Source organism: Electrona antarctica (genome assembly GCF_951216825.1).
Source record: "Electrona antarctica genome assembly, chromosome: 20".
NCBI lineage: Eukaryota > Metazoa > Chordata > Actinopteri > Myctophiformes > Myctophidae > Electrona > Electrona antarctica.
This window is the reverse complement of record NC_136801.1, coordinates 24115040-24136723: the sequence shown is the minus strand read 5'-3', so window position 1 is coordinate 24136723 and position 21684 is coordinate 24115040. Positions and strand designations below refer to the sequence as shown.

General features: G+C 47.5%; 2 protein-coding genes and 1 long non-coding RNA gene across 4 annotated transcripts in view; 2 read left to right on the top strand and 1 right to left on the bottom strand.

The window, feature by feature from the left end:
* Positions 1-358: 358 nt before the first annotated feature.
* LOC306913217 (apolipoprotein D-like) lies at positions 359-2042 on the top strand (the record flags this gene model as incomplete). Its single annotated transcript, XM_079489805.1, has 4 exons — positions 359-460; positions 956-1077; positions 1505-1593; positions 1807-2042. 4 exons carry the CDS (start codon positions 359-361, stop codon positions 2040-2042), a joined length of 549 nt encoding a protein of 182 aa, XP_079345931.1.
* A 6109-nt stretch (positions 2043-8151) lies between these two features.
* LOC306913458 lies at positions 8152-8860 on the top strand. Its single transcript, XR_013788541.1, has 2 exons — positions 8152-8289; positions 8371-8860. It is a non-coding gene; the product is annotated as an uncharacterized lncRNA (long non-coding RNA).
* A 3906-nt stretch (positions 8861-12766) lies between these two features.
* The window catches only part of LOC306913451 (ras-responsive element-binding protein 1-like), a 13107-nt gene continuing 4189 nt past the window's right edge, over positions 12767-21684 (bottom strand). Inside the window, exons 6-14 of one of the 2 annotated variants that reach the window (XM_079490110.1) lie at positions 21320-21626; positions 18925-20953; positions 18468-18658; positions 17631-17822; positions 16876-17031; positions 16124-16294; positions 15634-15743; positions 14452-15229; positions 12767-13894 (exon numbers count right to left, since the gene is read on the bottom strand). In XM_079490110.1, the coding sequence (XP_079346236.1) occupies positions 13119-13894; positions 14452-15229; positions 15634-15743; positions 16124-16294; positions 16876-17031; positions 17631-17822; positions 18468-18658; positions 18925-20953; positions 21320-21626 (4710 nt within the window). In that variant the 3' untranslated portion in view covers positions 12767-13118. The remainder of the gene's footprint in view (positions 13895-14451; positions 15230-15633; positions 15744-16123; positions 16295-16875; positions 17032-17630; positions 17823-18467; positions 18659-18924; positions 20954-21319; positions 21627-21684) is intronic. The other variant, XM_079490111.1, reaches the window with a different exon arrangement.

Here is a 21684-nt window from a genome sequence, read left to right as displayed (position 1 = left end):
GGGTCGCTACCTTACGTGGCCCTGACACCTACGTATGTCTGAGTCTTTGTCAGAGTACCTATTATGGAGATCCCTCATTAGTATGCCCATAATATATCGGCATGCCCATATCCAGGCATATGGGAATTCCAATACAAACAATACCGCTGTGACCCAGGGCTAGTGGAAGTGACGTCAGGACGTCTGTACTATTATTGCCCTAATGATCTGTGATAACACCTCTGTGTGTGTGTGTGTGTGTGTGTGTGTGTGTGTGTGTGTGTGTGTGTGTGTGTGTGTGTGTGTGTGTGTGTGTGTGTGTGTGTGTGTGTGTGTGTGTGTGTGTGTGTGCGCGTGTGTGTGTGTATAGGTCCTGCTTATGGTTGTTTTAAGTGCTGTGGTTGACGAGGCCAGTGCTCAGTCCTTCCGCTGGGGCATCTGCCCCCTTCCCCCTGTTCAGCAGGACTTCAATGTCTCCAGGGTGAGCTACTGCTACTGCTCTGTGGTGGGAAAAAGTATAAGTAAAAGTCCAGAATGTCAAAATGTACTTGAGTAAAAGTATTGGCATCAAAATGTACTTAAACTACCAAAAGTAAAAGTACTCATTATGTAAAATATCTCATTTCAAGTCTCCAAATGTATACAAATCTTTTGAATATAGCATATCTACAAGCTCACAATTCGTAGCATGGTGACTCATATTTCCCTCCTAATACACAAGGGTGGCATGTCTTTTCAATTACTTTTTTTCAACATGGCCCCTCACGTATTAAACAAAGCGTGTCTATGAATATCAAATATCGAAATACTGAATCAAAAAAAAAGAAAAAAAAAAAAAGAAGAACTCTGCCTCCAGCAGACAACCCCATAACATGTTTGAAAGTGAAATATCCCTTTGATGCTTAGTAAACTTGACCTTTCTTTCACCCTGCACTCTGTGTTCTCTTCTCTTCATTCCCTGGACACCAAACCTCAGTACATGGGTACCTGGTTCGAGATAGAGAAGCTGCCTGCTGTGTTTGAGAGAGGAACATGTCAGCAGGCCACCTACACTCTCCTCGGTGACGACACGGTCAACGTCCGCAACGCAGAGCTGCTGTAAACCTCACTCCTTTTTAACCGTGTGCCTTGATGGTGTCGTAATGCCTATGATGATTTGTTAGACCACCTACCGAAAAAGTAGCCGACCTACAAGCTCAGTGAGCTTATGGATCGATTGTGAAATAATAGTTCTGCTGGATCTGGGATCTCTTCTCCACTGGTCCCTCCATAACTATTTTAGTATAGTTTTTATTTGTTGACAAAATTGCCAGTATATTTATTCATATAGTAATCATAGCTTTAATAGTTTTTATTCAGTTTTCTTCAGTGAAAAAGTGAACACTGCCAAAGTTAACACTGCTTACCTCTTTGCTCACTCCATCGAGATATAAATATCTCTTTCTTTATATCTCATTTCATTCAGCACAATGCACTGATCTTGTCCATCTACCTCCAACCCCCCCCCCCCCCCCCCCCCCAACAGTTCCAGTGGACAGGTGAATGCCATTGAAGCAGTGGCTAAAGTTGAAAACACTTCCCAACCTGCTATTCTGGCTGTCAGCTTCTTCAAAGGTAAAATGCTGCAACCTAGAACTTTATATATTGTGAGATACTTGAATACCTTCAAATAGATTTAGTTTTAATTTATTTTCTATTTTTCTTGCCTTTCTGTATTTTTGGTCGTTGGTCGGAAATGTGCTATATAAATAAAGTTTGATTTGATAAATCAATAAATGGTTCAATTACAAATGGTGTTTTTTCATTTTTTATTAATTTTTTGCCCAGGGGTCCCAGACTCTCCCTATTGGGTCCTGTCCACAGATTACCTGACTTCTTCTCTGGTCTACTCCTGCTGTGACTACCTGACGCTTTTCCACATCGACTACGCCTGGATCCTGGCACGCACGCGGGCGCTTCCTGACCACGTCGTCAGGCAGCAGCGTGACAAGCTGGCTGCGGCCGGCATCCGCACAGACCGCCTCACTGTGTCCAACCAGACTGGATGTGACGCACTGCCCTGACGACACACATGTGGCTGCTATTATGTGATGTATTGATCAAGTCAATGGAATAGATCAGGGGTGGGCAACTGGCGGCCCAGGGGCCACATGCGGCCCCCACCTTCACTTAATGCGGCCCGCATGTTAATATCAGAATACTGATATAGTATTGATTTCAGTTACAATTCCAAACCCGCTTTAATGACTTCATTACTAGTATTAAATGACTAGTACAGTAGTACTTAATGACTAGTATTAAAATGTTATTGTCTTTTTGTGTCCAATTATGTTAACAGTTCATAAAGAATGCATTTGAAATTCAATACAAATTATTCAGGTTTTCAATTCAAATATAGCAAAAATAGCTGATCTACAAGCTCAAAACGCGTCGCATTGCGATGCGTTTTGAGCATGTAGATCAGCTGTTTTTGCTACGACAGTAATATACACTGTGACCCTCTGGAGTGAGTGTGGAAATATATTGGCCCTCGCCATCGTCAAAGTTGCCCACGCCTGGAATAGATGGCAAAATAAAAGTACTTTCTGGCCTTGACAGCCCATACAGCCAAACAGAAAAGTCCTGTCTGATTTTATTGAATGACGTTAAACGACGTTAAACTCACTTTGTCACTCGATTTGCCACTCACTTTATGCATGCTCAGAATCAGGAATTCTGTAAAAACAATACTCGGCATTGATCCGTTTAAAACATGTATTTGACATTAACACAACATTGCTACAGCACAAAATAAACCCTTCACTTTACGGGGGTGATATGTAAGGTAGCAGCATAAGGACGGACATGAGAAGAGATGCATTTTCAACCGCCTTGTGTACATCACAAATAAAGTAATCTTTTTGCTACATTCCAAAATGTCTCAGGCCAAGGACCCCTTAGCTGAGAGAGAGATGAAGCAGGGACCCCCGCTACATATTAAGCCTATATGACAGCACTATCATCGGTGTTAAATTCATGTATTTTTGTTTGGTTGACTTATCAATAATGGTGGATTCATTCAGATTTAACTACATAAACCCTCGATATTAAGTAAACTTGACTGCTGACTCTGTCAGCTGGTATTTCAGGAAACCTTTTTGCCGACAATAGCTGAACTGCAAGCTCACAACACCTTGTGTGCTTGTTGTAGATCTGCTATTGTTTGGCTGATTTTCTGCCCAGAGTAGGGATGCTAGGATTGAAGTTCCTAGTATCACACAACGACTTGGTGGACTCCCTGTGGTAACTCTGTGGACTCCCTGTTGAAGACCCCTGCTATAGAATGTTTGTTCAGTAAAAGACATCAAGACATTATGGGAAAGGCAATAGAAGTGGTACAGAAATAATGTATGGACTGATTGAGTTATTACTTACTTCTGAACAGTCTGGTGCCAAATGGGCCCTTATTAATTAATTTGAAAGTGCAGATTTGACTTACTTGCTTCGAGATACTGATACAAATGGTACAAGCTTTCATGTTTCACTACTCACCAATCAACATCAGCCAATAAGAGAGCAACATTCTTGGTGACGTAACCAAATGATGCTGGTCCCCGATTGGGTTACGGGTCTTAAACAAGAGAGACCGACATACTACATACTCAGCCAATCGCAGTACTTGCGTGCTCTGCTTGCGCAAGTAATAATGTTCTGGCGAGAGTGGTTCCCCCGACTGCCACTCAAACTGGCTACTGGGCCAATCACAGCGTGTCTTGCACAATTTTAAAACATGGCCCGCCTCACGTATTAATGATAAGCTTGCAGCTAATTACCTAAGCCAGTGGTTTTCAACCAGTGGTCCGTGAGGGGGTTCCAGGTGTTCCCTAGCTAAATGATGGAGAGTTGGTAACCAAATGGACCCTTATTAGGTATTAAAATGACACCAAATGGACCCATCAGAGTAAAATTGTTAAAAACCTGCATTAGGCTAATTAATTTACACAATTGGATGTAAAATAATTGTCATGTATCAACTGTTGCCTGTTATCTCTCCTATAGTACCATCATCAATACGGATTTGTGGGCAAAATCTTATCCAGCGACAACAAAATATTATTTTAGTTTTGGTCGATCTGCGACGCTAAATCTCATCAAATGGTGGTCGGTGGCTCAAATGCCAAATCAATAATTGACCTTGATGTGAAAAAGGTTGAAAGCACTGAGCTAAGTTAACACCTGCAAAAAACTCACCCATGGTGACTTCTGCTGCAGAAACATGATGTTGTAGAATGTTTGTAGAAGATTTTTTTCCTCCACCAGCCAGGTAAAAACACTGACTACTCACTCGACGTCCATGTCAATAAATGTTACATTTCGTGATTTCGAGTTGTTTAACTCTTTTTACTTTAACAAACAGCTTGTTGTAACAAACACTAGCAGTGTGTTTGTTTGTTGGCGTGTCTGTGGTGACGGTCTGTGACCAAAAGGTGGCGTGCGCGACCTGCTGAGGACATATCCCACTGTCTGCAGCTCTGAAGTGCATTTCTGCTTAATGTGGTTATGCATGGTAACTGCCCATGGCATATTTGGCAAGAACAACAAGCCAGAGATGACAAGAGCAGTGATGGAGATGCAAGAAGGGAGTTGGAAGAGTAGAGATAGTGTGTTTACTCATATTTGTATTTATTGTTTACAAAACCAGTGGTTTTCAACCCTTTTCATTATTTATTCGGCATTTGCTCCGACCACCATTTGATGAGATGTATAGCCTAGTCTCAGAGCCATTGTTGGATAAGATTTTGTCCACCACAATTCCATGCTGTATTGATGTTGGTCCCAAAAGAGGCAAACGTTGATCAAAATAACAATTATTCTAGATTAGTGTAGACTTAGTGTAAACCCTCAATAAAAACAAAGTAAAAAAAAGAAAAAGAAAAAAAGAAACCAAATGGACCTGTAAGCCGTAATGTTTAATTTTACACTTTCAAGAGTTAAATATCTAATAAGGTTGCATTTGGTTGCCAACTCTCTCCATCATTTGGCCATGGGGACCACCTGGAACCCCCTCAAGGACCACTGGTGGGGCCCGGACCACTGGTTGAGAACCACTGGCTATATATTATAAACAAAAGGCTGGTCAAGGCCGGCAGTGAGAGAGGGCAGAGAAGAAACAAGGAGTTTTGTTACTGACTGTAGCAATCAAATGTGATCGCACTGCCTTCGGACCATCCGACAGAGTTGAGCACAGCACGAGATATATAAAGGTCTCCGGTCAAACACATGTTCGGTCATGGGTGTGATGTCACGATGCAACATGCATTCTTCATATCACAAAGTCAATACTGCAGTTAGCACAGTCGAGATACTTTGTCACGAAGGGACCATCATCATATTTTCTTTATTTTAACTCTAATATCTTGGTGTAGTCGCGATTCGCTATGCACCATGGGTAATATGCAAATCAACCAGCGTCACAGGGACCACAGAGCCACTGATCGGCATTCGGCACATTTCAAAACCAAGGCACAATTAAACAGTCACAGTGTGGAAATAAGTAGGCTATTTTCTTTATGTCCCATCAGTTGATAACACTGTAACACAGTAACAGTGTACAATTAAGCCTAATTCAGCTGTTGGGCTGTTGTTTGGAATTCAAAATGACCTAGAAAGGTTCTAATTATTTATAGATGAGCAGTGCTGCACACTCGTCACTGGGTGGCAGTGGAGAGTTATAGTGATGGGGTACTGATCTGGTTGGTGCCGATAGCAATGTCCCTATGTCCCTATGTCCATCCAGATGTATGTTTAGAGTACCAACAGGGGGCGCTGTTGCACCACTCACTTCAGACTGGTCTGATTTTTTTTTCTAAGCCAAGTTTAGGGCTTAAAAGAAATGTCTAGTTGGTTGAACTTTAGTTGTATACCCTAATGTTTACAGTTCAAAATAAACTATAAAGTTCTTAGTACTTTATTGCTGTGTCATACTGTAAGGTTAGGTAGACCCTGTAGACCCATTGTCCTCATATTCACTCGTAGTTTTTTAGAGAACTATTCATCGTAGAAAGCTGAATTTAGTATTTATAGTATAATTGCGACCCTCTGATCCCAAAATAGCAAAGAACATTTTTAATTGCGACCACAGGTCGCATTTACTATGGAATCTTGCATTTCCCGTCAGTGTGTCATGTCACACCAGGCAAGTGAAATCACATGACATCAGCCACCATATATGGTGCCTGCATGCCCAGGTCATCGTGACATCATGTGACATCATCATCAGGGATGTCATAGTAAATGCGACCTGCTGTCGCAGTTAAGCCCATATATGGAGATCCCTGATGCCATCAATATTGGCCAGCAACTCTACAGCTGACCTCAGACCTCAGATCTCCATATAGGCCTATGGACATCAGAACCTGTTCATCCATCCTTCCTCTTCAATGTCTCCCTTTTGACTTATACCTGTCCATTCAAACTCTAGACGGGCCTGCCCCAAAGTTATTGGTGCAGCCGCGCCCGGCAGCAGGCGAAAACTAGTTCTCAACAGGCCCGTACCTGTCCATTCGAACTCTAAGTTATTAGTGCAGCCGCAGCCGGCGCTAACTAGAGTTCTCAACAGGCCCGAAAATGAAGGCCCGGCCCTACCTTGGCCCTCGTCAAACCCTGTACACTCAAGAGAATGTCCCCGCTACCACCCTTAGATCTCCATATACTGTATGGAGCTGACCTGTTCTGACATTCCATATGTTCATCTGGCATCATCAAGCCCAGTACACTCAAGATATGCTTCTTATATGGCGAGTAAATTCTCAACAGGGCCACCTGTCCGTTCAAACTCTAGACGGGCCTACCCCAAATATATTAGTGCAGCCGCACCCGGCGAAAACTAGAGTTCTCAACAGGCCCGAAAATTAAGACCCGGTCCTACCTGGGCCCTCATCAAACCCTGTACACTCTTCCACGCTTAGATCTCCATATACTGACCTGTTCTGACATTCCATATGTTCATCTGGCCTCATCAAGCCCTGTACACTCAAGACATGCTCCTTATATGGCCACTACAGAATTCATTCCATGTTGATCTGACCCCCCATACCAAAGCGCCAGCGCTCGCCCAGCAGTCTGCCGTCAACGAGGCAGACTGCTCTATAATTGAGTTCAAATGGAACTCAATTATCATAGACGACAGACACAGTACAGACACAGAGCTTGACTATTTTTTGTTCATGAAAACTTTGCTTTTCGTTTTGACCTCGCTAAAATGCGAGTGTGTAACTGTGGCAGAAAGACTGATACAAAGAAGGGGTAGGACCCGATACGTTTTTAACTAAACTTCTTCCTATTCCTTTTTCGAACATAAACTAAGGATAATAGATATCTCTTGTTTAATTTTGTTTTATTATTATTTTAAATCTAGTTCTTCCTTTATTTCCTTTGCCTGTTCATTTATGTTTTAATATGTTCGAAATAAATAAATAAATGAAAAAATAAATTGTCAGGCTGATGTTACTTTTTGGAACACACTTCTGTGACCCAGGGATAACGGAGTGACAATGTGACATCAGGACTTTGATACTATGTCTACAGTATATGGTGCATTTCAATATTTAACTAAGACAGGGCTTTGTGTGTCTGTACCCCCTCGTGACGTCAAAGCGTGACTGTGTGTGTCTGTACCCCCTTGTGATGTCAAAGCGTGACTGTGTGTGTCTGTACCCCCTCGTGACGTCAAAGCGTGACTGTGTGTGCCTGTACCCCCTCGTAGCTTTGTGTGTCTGTACCCCCTCGTAGCTTTGTGTCTGTACCCCCTCGTAGCTTTGTGTGTCTGTACCCCCTCGTGACGTCAAAGCGTGACTGTGTGTGTCTGTACCCCCTTGTGACGTCAAAGCGTGACTGTGTCTGTACCCCCCCGTGACGTCAAAGCGTGACTGTGTGTGTCTGTACCCCCTCGTGATGTCAAAGCGTGACTGTGTGTGTCTGTACCCCCTCGTGACGTCAAAGCGTGACTGTGTGTGTCTGTACCCCCTCGTGACGTCAAAGCGTGACTGTGTGTCTGTACCCCCTTGTGACGTCAACGCGTGACTGTGTGTGTCTGTACCCCCTCGTGAAGTCAAAGCGTGACTGTGTGTGTCTGTAGCGTGACTGTGTGTGTCTTTGAAATGGGGTAAGAAAGGACAACAGCCATTTGATTGACACACCGTTCCATAATATAATCTTTATTGCTTTGTCTCAAAGGGGTTGGATACAGAACAGAACAGGCAGGGTGTTTACATCCGTTTGATTCTGTGAAGCACTGACATGGATGTAGGCCTACTGACGCCATATGGAGATGTAGGCCTACTGACGCCATATGGAGATGTAGGCCTACTGACGCCATATGGAGATGTAGGCCTACTGACGCCATATGGAGAGGAAACCACACCGTTAAAAAGGATACAAGTCAAAAACGAAAAGAAAACAGAAGAGGAATGAACGGTGAGTGACCCCCAGGCCCCCACAGATGACTGGTAGTTAATTCATGCTTTGAGAGCGGGGTCCAGTTTTCGTGTGTGTGTGTGTGTGTGTGTGTGTGTGTGTGTGTGTGTGTGTGAGAATGAAGCTGTATTCTAGCCGTCACAACCCTTGATTTGGTTGTTCCACTGCCTAAAAGCGGAGAGAGAGAGAGAGAGAGAGAGAGAGAGAGAGAGAGAGAGAGAGAGAGAGAGAGAGAGCGCTTGTTGAAGAAAAGCAAATAGAAGTTAAAGGTGGTTAAACAAAAACAGAAGATGTATATTTGAAAACAAAAAAATCATCAAGATTGTTTTCTGTTCTTTTCTGATGTCAAGCTTCACAGTCAAGTGCTTAATGTAGTGATTGACAGTTCTGAATCATCATAACCCCCCCCCCCCCCCCCCCCCCCCCCCCTCCCCCAAAAAAAAACCCAGAAAGAAAACTAAGAAAACAAAATTAAAACAAAACAAAAAAAAAGTAATACACAAATATTCATGACTCGGAAGAACCTCTTGCAACTCAGGGGAAAAAAGGTGTATTTTGTATAATGGATTTTAGAAAGACCCTGAGAGCGAGATATTTATATATATATATTTATAATATGATAGATAGAAACGGAAACTGAGAACATGTTTTAAAGTAAAACAACAAATCATCCATAATTGAACAAATCAGGTTAACATGCAGAAGAAATTATAACCTAACCTAAAACCACCCTTTAACTGAACACAATAGATTTTCACAGTTTTTATACGCATTTATATATACATACATATATATGAAATATATATACACATATATACCGTATATATATATACATATGTATATATGAAATATATATATATCATATATGAAAAACATTACCGAAAAACAAAACAAATAAAACCATGTCTAAGCCAAAACTAACAATGAAACAAATAGACCCAACACAGTCCGTTATCAACTCATATACAGGTGATCTATAATAAAGCTTTTTCGATTCAGATATTGATTATTATTATTATTGCTAGTCTGCTTTCCACCCGACCCGATAAGACGGGCCAGTTTAGTCTGCACAACATCAGAGGAAAAGAACGCAACAATGGTCATCGTCTGTCACTCAAAACACGTCTGCAGAAATAGACGTGATAATACATGGCTTCTCCTCAAGTCATCATAGAAACTAACTTGACACACGCACGTACGTAGGAACACACACACACACACACACACACATGCACACACTCACGTGCATTATGCACGCCTGGGATCCAAATAAATACATTTAAAAACAGTTCATGTGCATTCCAATGGAACTCCAGTATTCATATGGCCACACACACACACACACACACACACACAAACTAAGGGAAGGGGGGGGGGGACAAAGATACGTGAAAAAGGAGAAGCTCATAGTCTAGTGTGCGAGTTCTTGCATTTAGCATCTCCTGCTGTGCCTTAACCACTTAAACCCCATGTACTATATTCTTGGTTGACTGGAGTCACCCAGGGCTCTGTGCAAGGCCCTCTCCTTATTCCTCTCCACACCAAATACCTTCGCCTGAAAATAGGCGATCTACGTATAATCTCGAAGAAAACGTTTGCCCATTATTAACAGAAGGGACGCTATAGGGTTCACGTGGTTAAGCCTAGTTCACGCTTTGGCGAGAAATAAACATGTCTTTATTTTGCTGTTACAGTATGGCGAGAGAGAGGGGGAGGGGGTGAGCTGCAGTACCAGGGTGTGACCACAAGGGGTCCGCCACCACAAGCTGCTTAGATGGGGCATAATAATAAAACCTCTGAACTCTCTTGTTGTGCCTCCTCCGTTTGAATTCCTCAGCTCTCGGATATAATACTACCGCATAAAGAAAAAAAAGAACACTCTTTCACATAGTCTCTCTGTCCTGATTGTGCTGCGATGTGCTGTAGTAGTTAAGTTAGTTAGTTAGTAGTAAGTAATAATAATAGTACAAGTAGTTTGGGGTTGGGTTAGTGCCACTAACGTGCCTGTAGCCGACTGTCAGCAAAATGAGTTTCGACACATCTTCCTATCTGTCCACTGCACGCAGTGCACCGTCAAGTGTTACAAATGGAGACATTAGGATGTTACTGTGTGGACTCCGCGACTGTCCCGTCTGTCTGTCTGTCTGTCTGTCTGTCTGTCTTTGTCGTCTGTCCAATGCTGTACAGTTTTGTCGTGAGCTGCTGAGGTTTGTTTTGTTTTGTTAATTGAGGTTTCTTGACGTAGAAAAGGGGAAAAGGAGAAAAAAAAAAGTGGAAGGAAATTATACAAGAAACAAAGAACTGCATTAACAAATGCACTGGTTCTGACATCCATCGTTGATAGGTGGCCCCACCCCACACCCTTTTAAGGTCAAAGGTTCTGATTAGGGAGGTTGGTTTGGGCTGGGGTGGGGGGAGCAGGGTGATGCAGTTCAAGTAGACGACTAATAATGAAAAAAAATAATAATAATAAAGAAAACAAACTGCCTAAAAGATTATGAACTGCAACATTAATAGTGTCCAACGCCCCTCATCCATCCATCCATCCAATTCCAAACATGAACTTGATATAGGGAGGGGGAAGCGTCCAATTAAGGCTTTGGGCCAGAACCCAGAGAGCCGGGCCAAACACGTCAGTTCAGAGTCAACTAACCATGTTATGAACCCAGGAAGGTCCAAGAAGGAACCGTGCTAGATGTAGAGGGAAAATGAGTGGAAATGCTAGCTTCCTGTTTGGCCTTACAATAGAACCAGGCCAAGGAACCATGCTACCCTGGGCCCTGGTTGGCCCAAGGTAGCATCTAAGCTCATTGTTTCTCAAACGTTTTAATTTCAAGGACACCCCATAACCCTGAGAGTTCCATTTGTACGCTCTCAGAGTTACAGACATGATGGAAGGGTCCATTTGGAACCCTCTTAAGCAACCCCAAGGGGTCCCTGGACCCCACTTTGAGAACAACCAGTCCATAGCCCAGGTTAGCCTGCTTGGTCATGCAGTGTTGTCCGTGGTTAGGTTACAGGCTTGGAAGACACTTGGGAGGACATGCAGACCTGGTCATCAACCTCAGTGTGAGCTGGTCTGAAATCAGCTCTTATCGCAGACCTCGAAGCGGTACACTGGAGATGAGCTGAACCCGGGTCAGACGTTAGCAACGTGTGGTTGGTTAACACTTTTCAGAGGCCCTTGAATGAAGCTTCCATTAACACTAAGGGGGGCGACGGTGAGAGAGAAGAGCGGTGGGGGAGTTGGACCACATACACGCGTGCACACATTCGCTCACACAGAAAAAAGTAGGTTTGTTTTTTGTTCAGGTAAAAATACACAAAAGGTTTCCCCCTCCCTTCACCTGAATCCCATTAATGATGCTCTCACCCAACCGCGCGCACACACGCGTACACACACACACACACACACACACACACACACGCCTCATGGCCAACAAAGACAAGGACTCAACCGAGAATGACTATGAATAAGAAATCACTAACACACACAAACAAACTCTTAGAGCCGAGCAAATATTGCCCATATCAGTCTATGGCAAGAGAGAGGGACATACGGATGGGATGAGCAGATATGTATACTGTAGCATGGTGATGCATAAAGAAAGAACAGAAGACCACAAAACCATAAACCGCTACATCCATCCTTTGAATAGTCCGTTTTCACAGGGAGAGGTTGGGTGTGATGATGTGTTGACAATTTGTCAAAAGTCTGCCCTTGTGTGTTCTCAACGTACAAAAACAAAACACAAAAACACTTCCATCAAATATAGACAGCAGTAGACCAGGCAGGTGTCACCTAGCAACTCCCGTTTGGCCGTGCAGGCGAAGACGAAGAATCGAATGAGATGCCAGGATTCATCGGTCTGTCCGTTCCACTCGTCCCGAATGGACAGGGTCTGTTTTTCCAGTTATGAAAAAGGCTTCCTCAGTTTGTTCCAGGAGTAGATGGTTGCTAATCAAGAACCACCACCAGCCAAACACAGCTGGTAAATTAAGTCTAGCCACATTTGGCAGACAAGACGGCTTTCGTTCTCTTCTAATCAAAAACTCAAAACTGTGGCTGGTGAGACAGAAAGAGGCCGGTTCATGTCCAGAAATACCCAGAGCCGACGGTGGCTAATGAACAACAAAACTAATGTTTAGCGTCTTGCTCAGTTTCGCAACTCGAACCCTTAACAGAATTTGTTTATCTGGTTGGAGCCCAATTATGGTTTAAATACAGAAAAATAAATCTAGACACAGACAGTATGTCCCACCCTGTCTGTCTGTCTGTCTGTCTGTCCGCCTAACTTGATCACAAAATTTCTTAGAAATCGGAGTCAATATATAAATCATCAAGTCATTCATTTATTGCTGAAAGATAGAGATTCCCCGCATGAAAAAATAATGATGCAAATCACTGCCATCATCATAAAAAGCTATAAAAATTAGATCCATCTTGTGAAACGATGTAGACATAGCAAAACAAAAAGACATCTCATAGAAGGAGAAGCTAGTAGTAAGGCACTTTTATTAGAAAATGTTTTCATCTTTGTTTAATCAAAGTCATCAGCTTTTGGAGGCTTTTTCATTCATTTTTGCTTCATCCTCATCATCGTCTGCTGTCTTTTCATTTATTTATCTTATGGCACTAAGGTGACATTGGTTTAGATCCAGTGGAGAACAGGGGGCTCCTCCCTTCACTCCACCCCCACCAGAGGGGGCTCTCCACCGGGCAGAATGTGCTCCAACTTGGGGGGCTGGGTGTGGATCTCCAGCAACCCCTGGATTAAGCTCTCTGTGGGGACAGAGGCCACCGGAGCCTGCCCAGGGCTGGAGGAAGAGTGGGAAGATGAGGATGAGGGCTCTTTGGATGACGAGGGTCCAGCGGCTGTGGTATCGCTGGCTTGCCGTTCGCCAGGAGTCTCGGTCGCTGTTGCTTTGTGGGAAGCGGTTTCGCTCTCCGTCGGTGTCGGCTCTGCTGGATCGTCAGAGAGGCGTTCTGAAGGACTCTCCGAGCCGAATGAGGAACCCTCAGGCGTTGACTCAGACCCAGGTCCTGAGGCGCCACCCTCCGCCGCGGAGCATTCCAGACTGGTGGCCGCCACAGAACCGGACGGTGCCTGTGATTGGTCAACTGAAGGCTGGGGCTTATTGCTTGCTGCTTCTTTACTGGACTCCTGGTCGTTGTCCTCCTCTTCCTCCTCCTCCTCCTCCTCCTCTCCCTCATCCAGCTCCATGCCTTCTCCAGCTCCTCCTCCTTCGCTCTCGTCCCCTGAGGGGGGACAGGTGGAGGTGGGGGTGCAGGAGAGGTCTCCGTCCTCGCTGCCGCCGTCGTCATGGCAGCCGGAGGAGGACGGGGCGGAGGAGGTGCCGGGGTCGCCGCGGGGCTTCAGGTGGATTCTCTGGTGACGCACCAGGCTGTGTTTCAGAGTGAAGGTCCGCTCGCATGTCTGACACTGGTACGGACGCTCGCCTACAGGAAAACACAGAATTAAGGAATCGCAATGAATCATAGTCTGGCAGCCTTATATAGGATGTTAATGGTATGGTCACATATATCGCACTATAAAATAAATTCCTCAATAACGGCAGCCGGTCAGCAAGTGGATTCATGAATGTATGTATATAGACAATATTTTAAATAGTTTTTTTTTTTTTATATATAATTTTTATCCCACGATTTTGTAACCCATTTTTCACCCCTGTGTCAATTATCTAATGTGATCCTGGGCTCTCACACCCTCCGCCAACCTAGTCCCCATATATGGGGGACATGGGGAGAGCAACGGACTTGAACTCATGCTTCCTTCATGCCTGAGTGTCCAAGTTGCTCCTTTACACCTGACAGCTATAACAGATATTTTAAATAGTTAAAAAAAACTATATACCAAATTTCCCACGTTAACACAATCAGCCCCAGGGTTTTTTTCAAAATAGAAGCTTGGGGTGCCGGGAAGATATGTCCGCTTTTACTCTGTAAAGTGTGTGCGTGCGTGCGTGCGTGCGTGCGTGCGTGCGTGCGTGCCTTACCAGTGTGTGAGCGCATGTGTCGAGTCAGATCCTGCATGGACCAGAATCGCTTGCCGCACACGTTGCAGATCTTCTTCCTCTTGTCCACACGGCTGTCTCCTCCCTCACCTCCCTCCTCCTTCTTTGGTTCCGATGCTCCTCCCTCGTCGTCGCTCCTCTCCTTGTCCTCCTCCTCTTCCTCCTCCTCCTCGTCCCCCGACTCCCCGCTCTCCCCTCCCTCGCTCTCCCCTCCCTTCGCCTCTCTCTCCGTGTCCTCGCGCTCCTGCTCCTCCGCGTCGCTCGCTCTGGCCGCTTTGTTCTCCTCGTCTCTCGGCGCCGCGTTCCTCTCTTCCGCTTTCTCGCTCTCCTCCTCGCCAGCGGCTGGTGATGTCGTTGCCGCGGCAGACGACAGCAGCGCGGGCACCGCCGTCTCCTCGCTCAGGTGCGCTCTCTCGTGGCGAGCCAGCGTGGTGGCGTAACGGAAGCTCTTCTTGCACACCCGGCACACGTGTCTGTACTCTGGCGCAGGCTTCATGCCGGCGGGGGTGGAGATGAGAGCAGGGGGCTTCTTCTCCTCAGCCGTCGTACTCTGCGCTGCTCCTCCCGGGGGGCCATTGGGGGGTGGGGGGGGAAGGGCCGTTGATGAATGGAGGTGTCGCTGGTCCGCGGTGGAGCAGGCGGGCGCTGGGGTGGAGGAGGAGAAGGTGAATGAGGAGGTGAAATCGATGAGCTTGCTGGCGAAGTTCAGGTCCAGGCTCTTGTTGCTCTGAGAGTCTTCATCGTCCTCATCAGCGTCCATCTAAGCAATTCACAATTTAGGCATTTAAACAAGGTAAAAACACACATCAGATGCAGAGAGACAGTGCCTCGCATTGTGAGCTTGTAGATCTGCCATTTGTTTGGTTCCCGGGCAAACGTCTAATGTCAGTTTTGGGTCTTGAGCAAAAGAAAATTGGGAACCTCTGGTCTAAACAATATACTACCAATTTCTGAGGGACTATCGCCCCTCCTATGTCCAACTTTTGGTGTATGTGCTAACACAAACCTTGTCCTACACAAATGCAATCCCATTGACAATAAATGGACAACTTTGAGTGTTGGTGTAAACACAAACATTGCGTGTATAAAAACACATGAACAAGAACATATCCACTGGATGTGATGAATGAATAGTTTCAGTATTGACTGGGAAACACGCTTCACCTTGCAGTTGTTCTGTGGTGGCCGAGCTGCTTTGTTCTCTGCCAGGTGGTCCATGATCCCTGACGAGTCTGTTCCCGACTCATCGGTGAAGCTGGGAGCAGGACTGGGTCCTACAAGCACAACACACACGTTGACCACATGGTCCCTGACATCGCGCATTTGTGACCTGGAACATTTTCAGATGGGGGTCCCAGGGCTTAACCCGTTCTGGGCAGGAACCCCTTTTGGTGTTTTAAAGCATTATGTTATACTTTAGCTATTGAAAAATAGCAGATCTACGAGCTTGTATGTCTGCTATTTTTGAAAAATCGTGAAAGTTTGCCTGAAATCTTTGAATATAGCCTATATTCTTTCAGAGTTTCAGTTTTTAACTCAAATCTTTGTCGGCGGCATATTACATATAATTTCTGGGGTCCTTGACATGAAATATTGAGAACCACAGATGAGGTTAAGCACTTTGATTATTAAATGTAAATTTCACTCCACTGACCTTGGCTGGGCCTGGAGGCGGGGCTCGACCGGGTGACTCGGCCGACATGCGTCGCCCTGGGCAGGTCTGAAGAAGAACCGGTCCGGAGGTCCGGAGTGGATCTGGACTCTGTGGCCGAACCGCTCAGGTCCACGGCCTCTGGAGTAGTCTGCTCCGTCTCTGACTGGCTCTCTGTGACACATTACACAACACGCCGTTCAAGTACATCACTGGGTCATGCTCTTCATACGTTTCATGGTAGGGTGAATGATATGTTTAGATAGAAGGCATGCGTGTCATGCATAAAGTGAGTGGCAAAGTGAGTTTAATGTCATTTAATGCAATCAAAATTGCTTTGCTTTTCTGTTTGGATGTACGGGCTGTCAAGGCCAGAAAGTAGTTTTTGACACGCATACTCTATAGAGGGTATGCGTGTGACATCATCATCATAGCCGGAAGTTATAGTAGTTAAAAACCTACTTTCTGGCCTTGACAGCCCATATACATCCAAACAGAAAAGTTGTATTTGATTGCATTAAACCATTTAGACCTGACTTAAAACAAATTAAAAAAAAGTATTCTGAAAGAATATATATTCAAAGATTTGTGCCGCATTTTTACGATTTTTCAAAAATAGCAGACCTTCAAGCTCGTAGCGCACCACTCGGTGGCGCACTATGAGCTTGTAGATCTGCTATTTTTCAATAGCTAAAGTATAACATAATGCACGTGCGCGTGCACGTACACACACACACACACACACACACACACACCTCCACTGTCATGAGATCCCTCGTCTCCGTCCTTCTTGGAGCCGCTGCGTCTCATGGATCGGTTTGTGACGCCGTGCTTCCTCAACAGATGGCGCTCACAGTTGGACTTGGTGGAGAAGAACGCATCGCAGTTAGGACAGGGGAACGGTTTCTGACCTGTGGGAGAGAGAGAGAGAGAGAGAGAGAGAGAGAGAGAGAGAGATTACAATTTACTATTAAGCATGATCCAGAGCGGCTTACATTAAGCATGGTGAACACATCACATACATCAAACGTACATTGAGGCCCCTTTTCCACCAAAATATCTTTTTGGTTCTGTTCTAGATTCTTGGAACCTTGGTGCTTCAACGGAAACGGCAGATATTTTTGGGGTTCCAGGTAAACCGTGTGTGTGTGTGTGTTCTCGTGTGTGGTAAATGGTGCATTTATATAGCGCTTTTATCCAAAGCCAATAGATTGTGACATTACATTCACCCATTCACACACACACACATTCATACACCGATGGCGGACGAAACCAATGCACGGCACCAATCTGCTCATCGGGAGCAATTAGGGCTTCAGAGTCTCGCTCAAGGACACTTCGACACTAACTCTGGGGGAGCTCGGGATCGAACTGAGAACCTCACGGTTCCGTCCGGCAGTTCTACCGGCCACTCTACCCGTGAGCCACTGCCGCCCAATATATATAATATAATATAATGTGTGTGCTCGCGTGTGTGTGTGCGTGCGTGCGTGCGTGTGTGTGTTCTCACCAGTGTGCGTCAGCATGTGCCTCTGCAGCGAGCTGGCCCAGGGGAAGACTCGGGGACAGAAGGGACAGGTCATTTTCTGCACAGAGTTGGAGTACGCGTTCTTCTTGCCTTTGGACTGAGGCATCAACACGGTGGGCTTACCCTCCTCCCCAGTCCCACCCGTATCTTCTACTCCTCCAAGTCTGTCGGGGTCTGGAACGGGACGGCACGGACACACACACACACACACACACTGTAAGAGCACTGGCGCTGTGGGGTCTATGGGTGTCTGTGTTGATGTGTAGCTATGTCTGCATCTATCTATAAATCAATCTTTTGACCAATTTATGTACAAGTCCATTCCTCTAGTCATAAGTAAGTAAGCCTTGCAGAGCCATGGGGCCCATAGGGGCAGGAGCCTATCTCCTGTTTCTGTAGCGTGAGGCAGCTTGATGTACAAGTACACCCCCTGGACATGATGCTACTATGTCGCAGGGACTTACCCCCAATCCAACCCTTGATGCCAAGTGCCAAGCAGGGAGGCACTGGGTCCCATTTTCAGAGTTTGGTATGACCCGGCCGGGGATAGAACCCCCGACCTCCCAGTCTCAGGGCGGACACTCAAACCACAAGGCCACGGAGCTGGTTCCTCTAGTCATACCGTCTACTAACGACCCCTACCTCTCTTACGTACCATCTCCTCACTTTCAATTTAGCATGCATCGTCCCTGTCTACAGAATCTGTCCATCTATCGCGCTCTACCATCCGTCTATCTCTCTCTCTCTCTTTCTCTCTCTCTCTCTCTCTCTTGGTTGCCAGGTCGGCGGCTCCAGTCTGGAGGTAGGTGCTGAACTTACTTCTCTTGGTTGCCAGGTCGGCGGCTCCAGTCTGGAGGTAGGTGCTGAACTTGTTGGCATCGGTGGTCGCCAGCATCCTCTCCACGCTGGCGAACTCTCCGCTCGACTCCAGGTCTATTCCACTTCCTGTGTTGTGGTTGGCCACGCCCGCCTTCTCCTTGGCAGCCCTCGCCCTCTTCCTGGACCGCTTCCTGTTTGACACGAGGTGGGATGGTTATTTCACAGGCCCGTTTCTGACTATGATGTTTTATATGTAATACATTATATAACAAGAACTTGTGTGTATAGGGCGCCTTTCTTATGGAATGTAGCTCTGCTTTAGAATATACAATCCTTCGAGACACATACAGGTATTTCTCGAACTTCTAGTTGATTACAATATAGATACGCCACACATAATCTGTGTCTATTAGTGTCTATTATTCATGTCCTAATAAATGAAATCCACTCAGCCCACCTGGCAGGTCTCTTTGCAGTGCTTTCAGTCTGGATCTCTGGGTTGGCCACGGTGGGGCCGGCCACCTCCGGGACAGCAGAGTCCGCCTGGGAGGAAGTGAGCCCTCCCTGGGCCTTGCCGTCCAACGAGCCGGCCTCTCTCTTCAGCAGATCTGGAGCTCCGGAGACCGAGTGGATGATCTGAGCGATGGAGGCCAGGGGAGGCAGCTCCTTCAGCGAGGAGGACAAGGACGAGGAAGAGGAGCAGGAGGAGACGATGGAGGAGGCGGCGGAGGCGGAGGAGGAGGAGGAGACAGGTTTAGGGAGCAGTGGTTTGAGCCGCAGGGCTCGGGCAGGGTTGTTGAGGCCAGAGAGGCACGCCGGGGTGGAGGAGGCGCATGCGGGGGGAAGCTGGTAGCAGCCAGGCTGAGGGTGTGGGTGCAGCGGGCTTAGGATGGAGGCGTTCTTCTCCTCCACCTGCAGGAGTTTAGTCAAACCCAGGCCATGATGATGTTGTTGCTGTTGTTGTTGTGGTGGTGGTGGTGGTGGTGGTGGTGGTGGTTGTTGTTGTGGTTGTGGTTGTGGTGGTTGTTGTTGTTGTTGTTTTGGTGGTTGTTGTTGTGGTGGTGGTTGTTGTTTTTGTTGTTTTGATGGTTGTTTTTGTGGTGTTTCAGTGCTGCTGGCACTCCCCGGCTCCTTCTTTATCTCCCTCTCCCCACTCCCCATCGTCTCTCCTCCTGCCTCCCTCCTCTGCCTCTTGCTGGGGTTGGACAGGTCTATGGGCTGGTCCGGGTCCAGGCACTGGAACCCCGGGGGGGAGAGCTCCTCCACTTTGACCCCAGGAAAGGTGCCCACTCCTCCCACTCTCCGCCCCTTGGCGGAGAAGTCCAGCGGCTGGTCGAGTTGGTCCGCTGCGGAGTAGACCAGGCTCTCCTCCACCTTGATGTGGTGATGGTGATGACGGAGGTTCTGGGTGTCGTTCAGACCGTTCATCAGCGGCAGGCAGGCCGGGCTGGAGCGAGCCGGGGTCTCCGAGGCAACGGGGACGACGGCGGTGGCCACGGTGATGGCGGCGGGGGCGGGGCCGGAGGCGGGGCCAGCGGCGGCGGCGGCCGGCAGCAGCGTGGCGATGTGCTCCTCAATCTCCTTCTCCTGGACCTCCGGGTGCTGCTTCAGCAGGTGGTGGATGCAGTTGCGCTTGGCGAGGAACGCCGCGCCGCACCGCCGGCACTCGAACGGCTTCCTCTGGCAGCCGTTGTGCGTGCGCAGGTGGATCTGCAGCGCACGGTACGTCTTCAGGTCGTCGCCGCAGAAGCGGCAGACCGTCTCGCAGCCGGCCGTCCCGCCGACCGCCTCCGGCGGGCCGTCCGAGGTGATGCCGCCCATCGTCGCCGCCGACGTCACGTACTTGATGTTCTTCTCGATCTCCTTGCGCGACGTCTTGGCGTGCTTCTTGCGCAGGTGGCGCTCGCAGTTGGCCTTGACGGTGAACGGGTAGTGGCACACGCGGCACACGTATGGCCGCTCGCCGCTGTGCGTGCGCAGGTGGCGGATGAGCGTGGCCTTGTCGGGCGCCACGTAGTCGCAGATGTTGCACTGGTGCGGCAGCACGCCCAGGTGGAAGCGCATGTGCGCCTGCAGGACCCCCGAGAAGGGGAAGACCTGCTCGCAGAAGCGGCACGGGAACGAGCCCTTGGCCGAGCCGCCGTTGGCGCTGACGCCTCCCTTGCCTGCCGTCTTCTTCCCGCCAAGCCCCGCCTCTTCCTGTGCAGACGGCGAGCCGGACGAGGGCGTGTGGGCGACGTCGCCCGTGCACTCCGCCTCCATCTGACCCACGCTGCCGGAGGAGGAGGAGGAGGAGGAGGAGGACGACGAGGAGGGGATCTTGAAGAGGGAGGGGGTGGGCGGGGGCAGACCGGGGCTGATGCAGCCCAGTGAGGCCTGCTGGGAACTCTGGAGGGGGGGAGGGGTGGTGGCAGTCAGGCTGGAGCGAGGGGTCAGCGGGGGTTTGGGTTTCAGCGGGGGCATCGACTTCTGACTCTGAACTTGACCTGGAGAGAGGAGGGGAAGCGTTAGATATTTTGTGATGATATTGAATTTTGTTGTTATGTGTCATGTTTATGAATTGAATACATGCTATACCCCTTATCTTAGCCTTAAACGTCTTTGCCTTTTTTTTTTCTTTTTTTTTTTTAATACATTTTAAAATGTTCAACTATCCGATCTACATCGACACATTGTGAGCTTGTAGATCGGCGATTAGAACGACTCAAAAATGTTTTTCAAAATAGTAAAAAAAGGCAAAGAAGTTTAGGGATAAGGGGTATAGCAATGGCGAAAATATGGCCCCCAAATCCAAATGACATGAAATCAGTCGTGGACGAGTGAACTTAAATTCCATGCGCTCTCTCTCTCACCTTGACCTCCGACGGCGGCGTAGCCCGGGGCCTTGGCCAGCGGGGGCAGCCCCATCTGATTGGGCGCGGCCGCCGCCACCTTGAGGATCTGCTGGATGTCGGCCAGCTCCATGACCCCGGCTCCTCCTCCTCCTCCGCCACCCTCGCCGGGTTTGACCCCCGAGGACGCGGCGCTGGCGCCCCCGTCGGGGTGCACCAGGAAGCTGGCCTGGAAGGGCTGCAGGGAGAGCAGGCTGAGGGCGTCCCGCTGAGACAGGCCCTGCAGGGTGCCGGCGGTGCCGGAGGAGACTGAGGCCTCCATGTAGGGCTGGCAAAGAAAATCACAGTGTAAAGTTGAACATTAATTTTGTCACACAAATAATTTG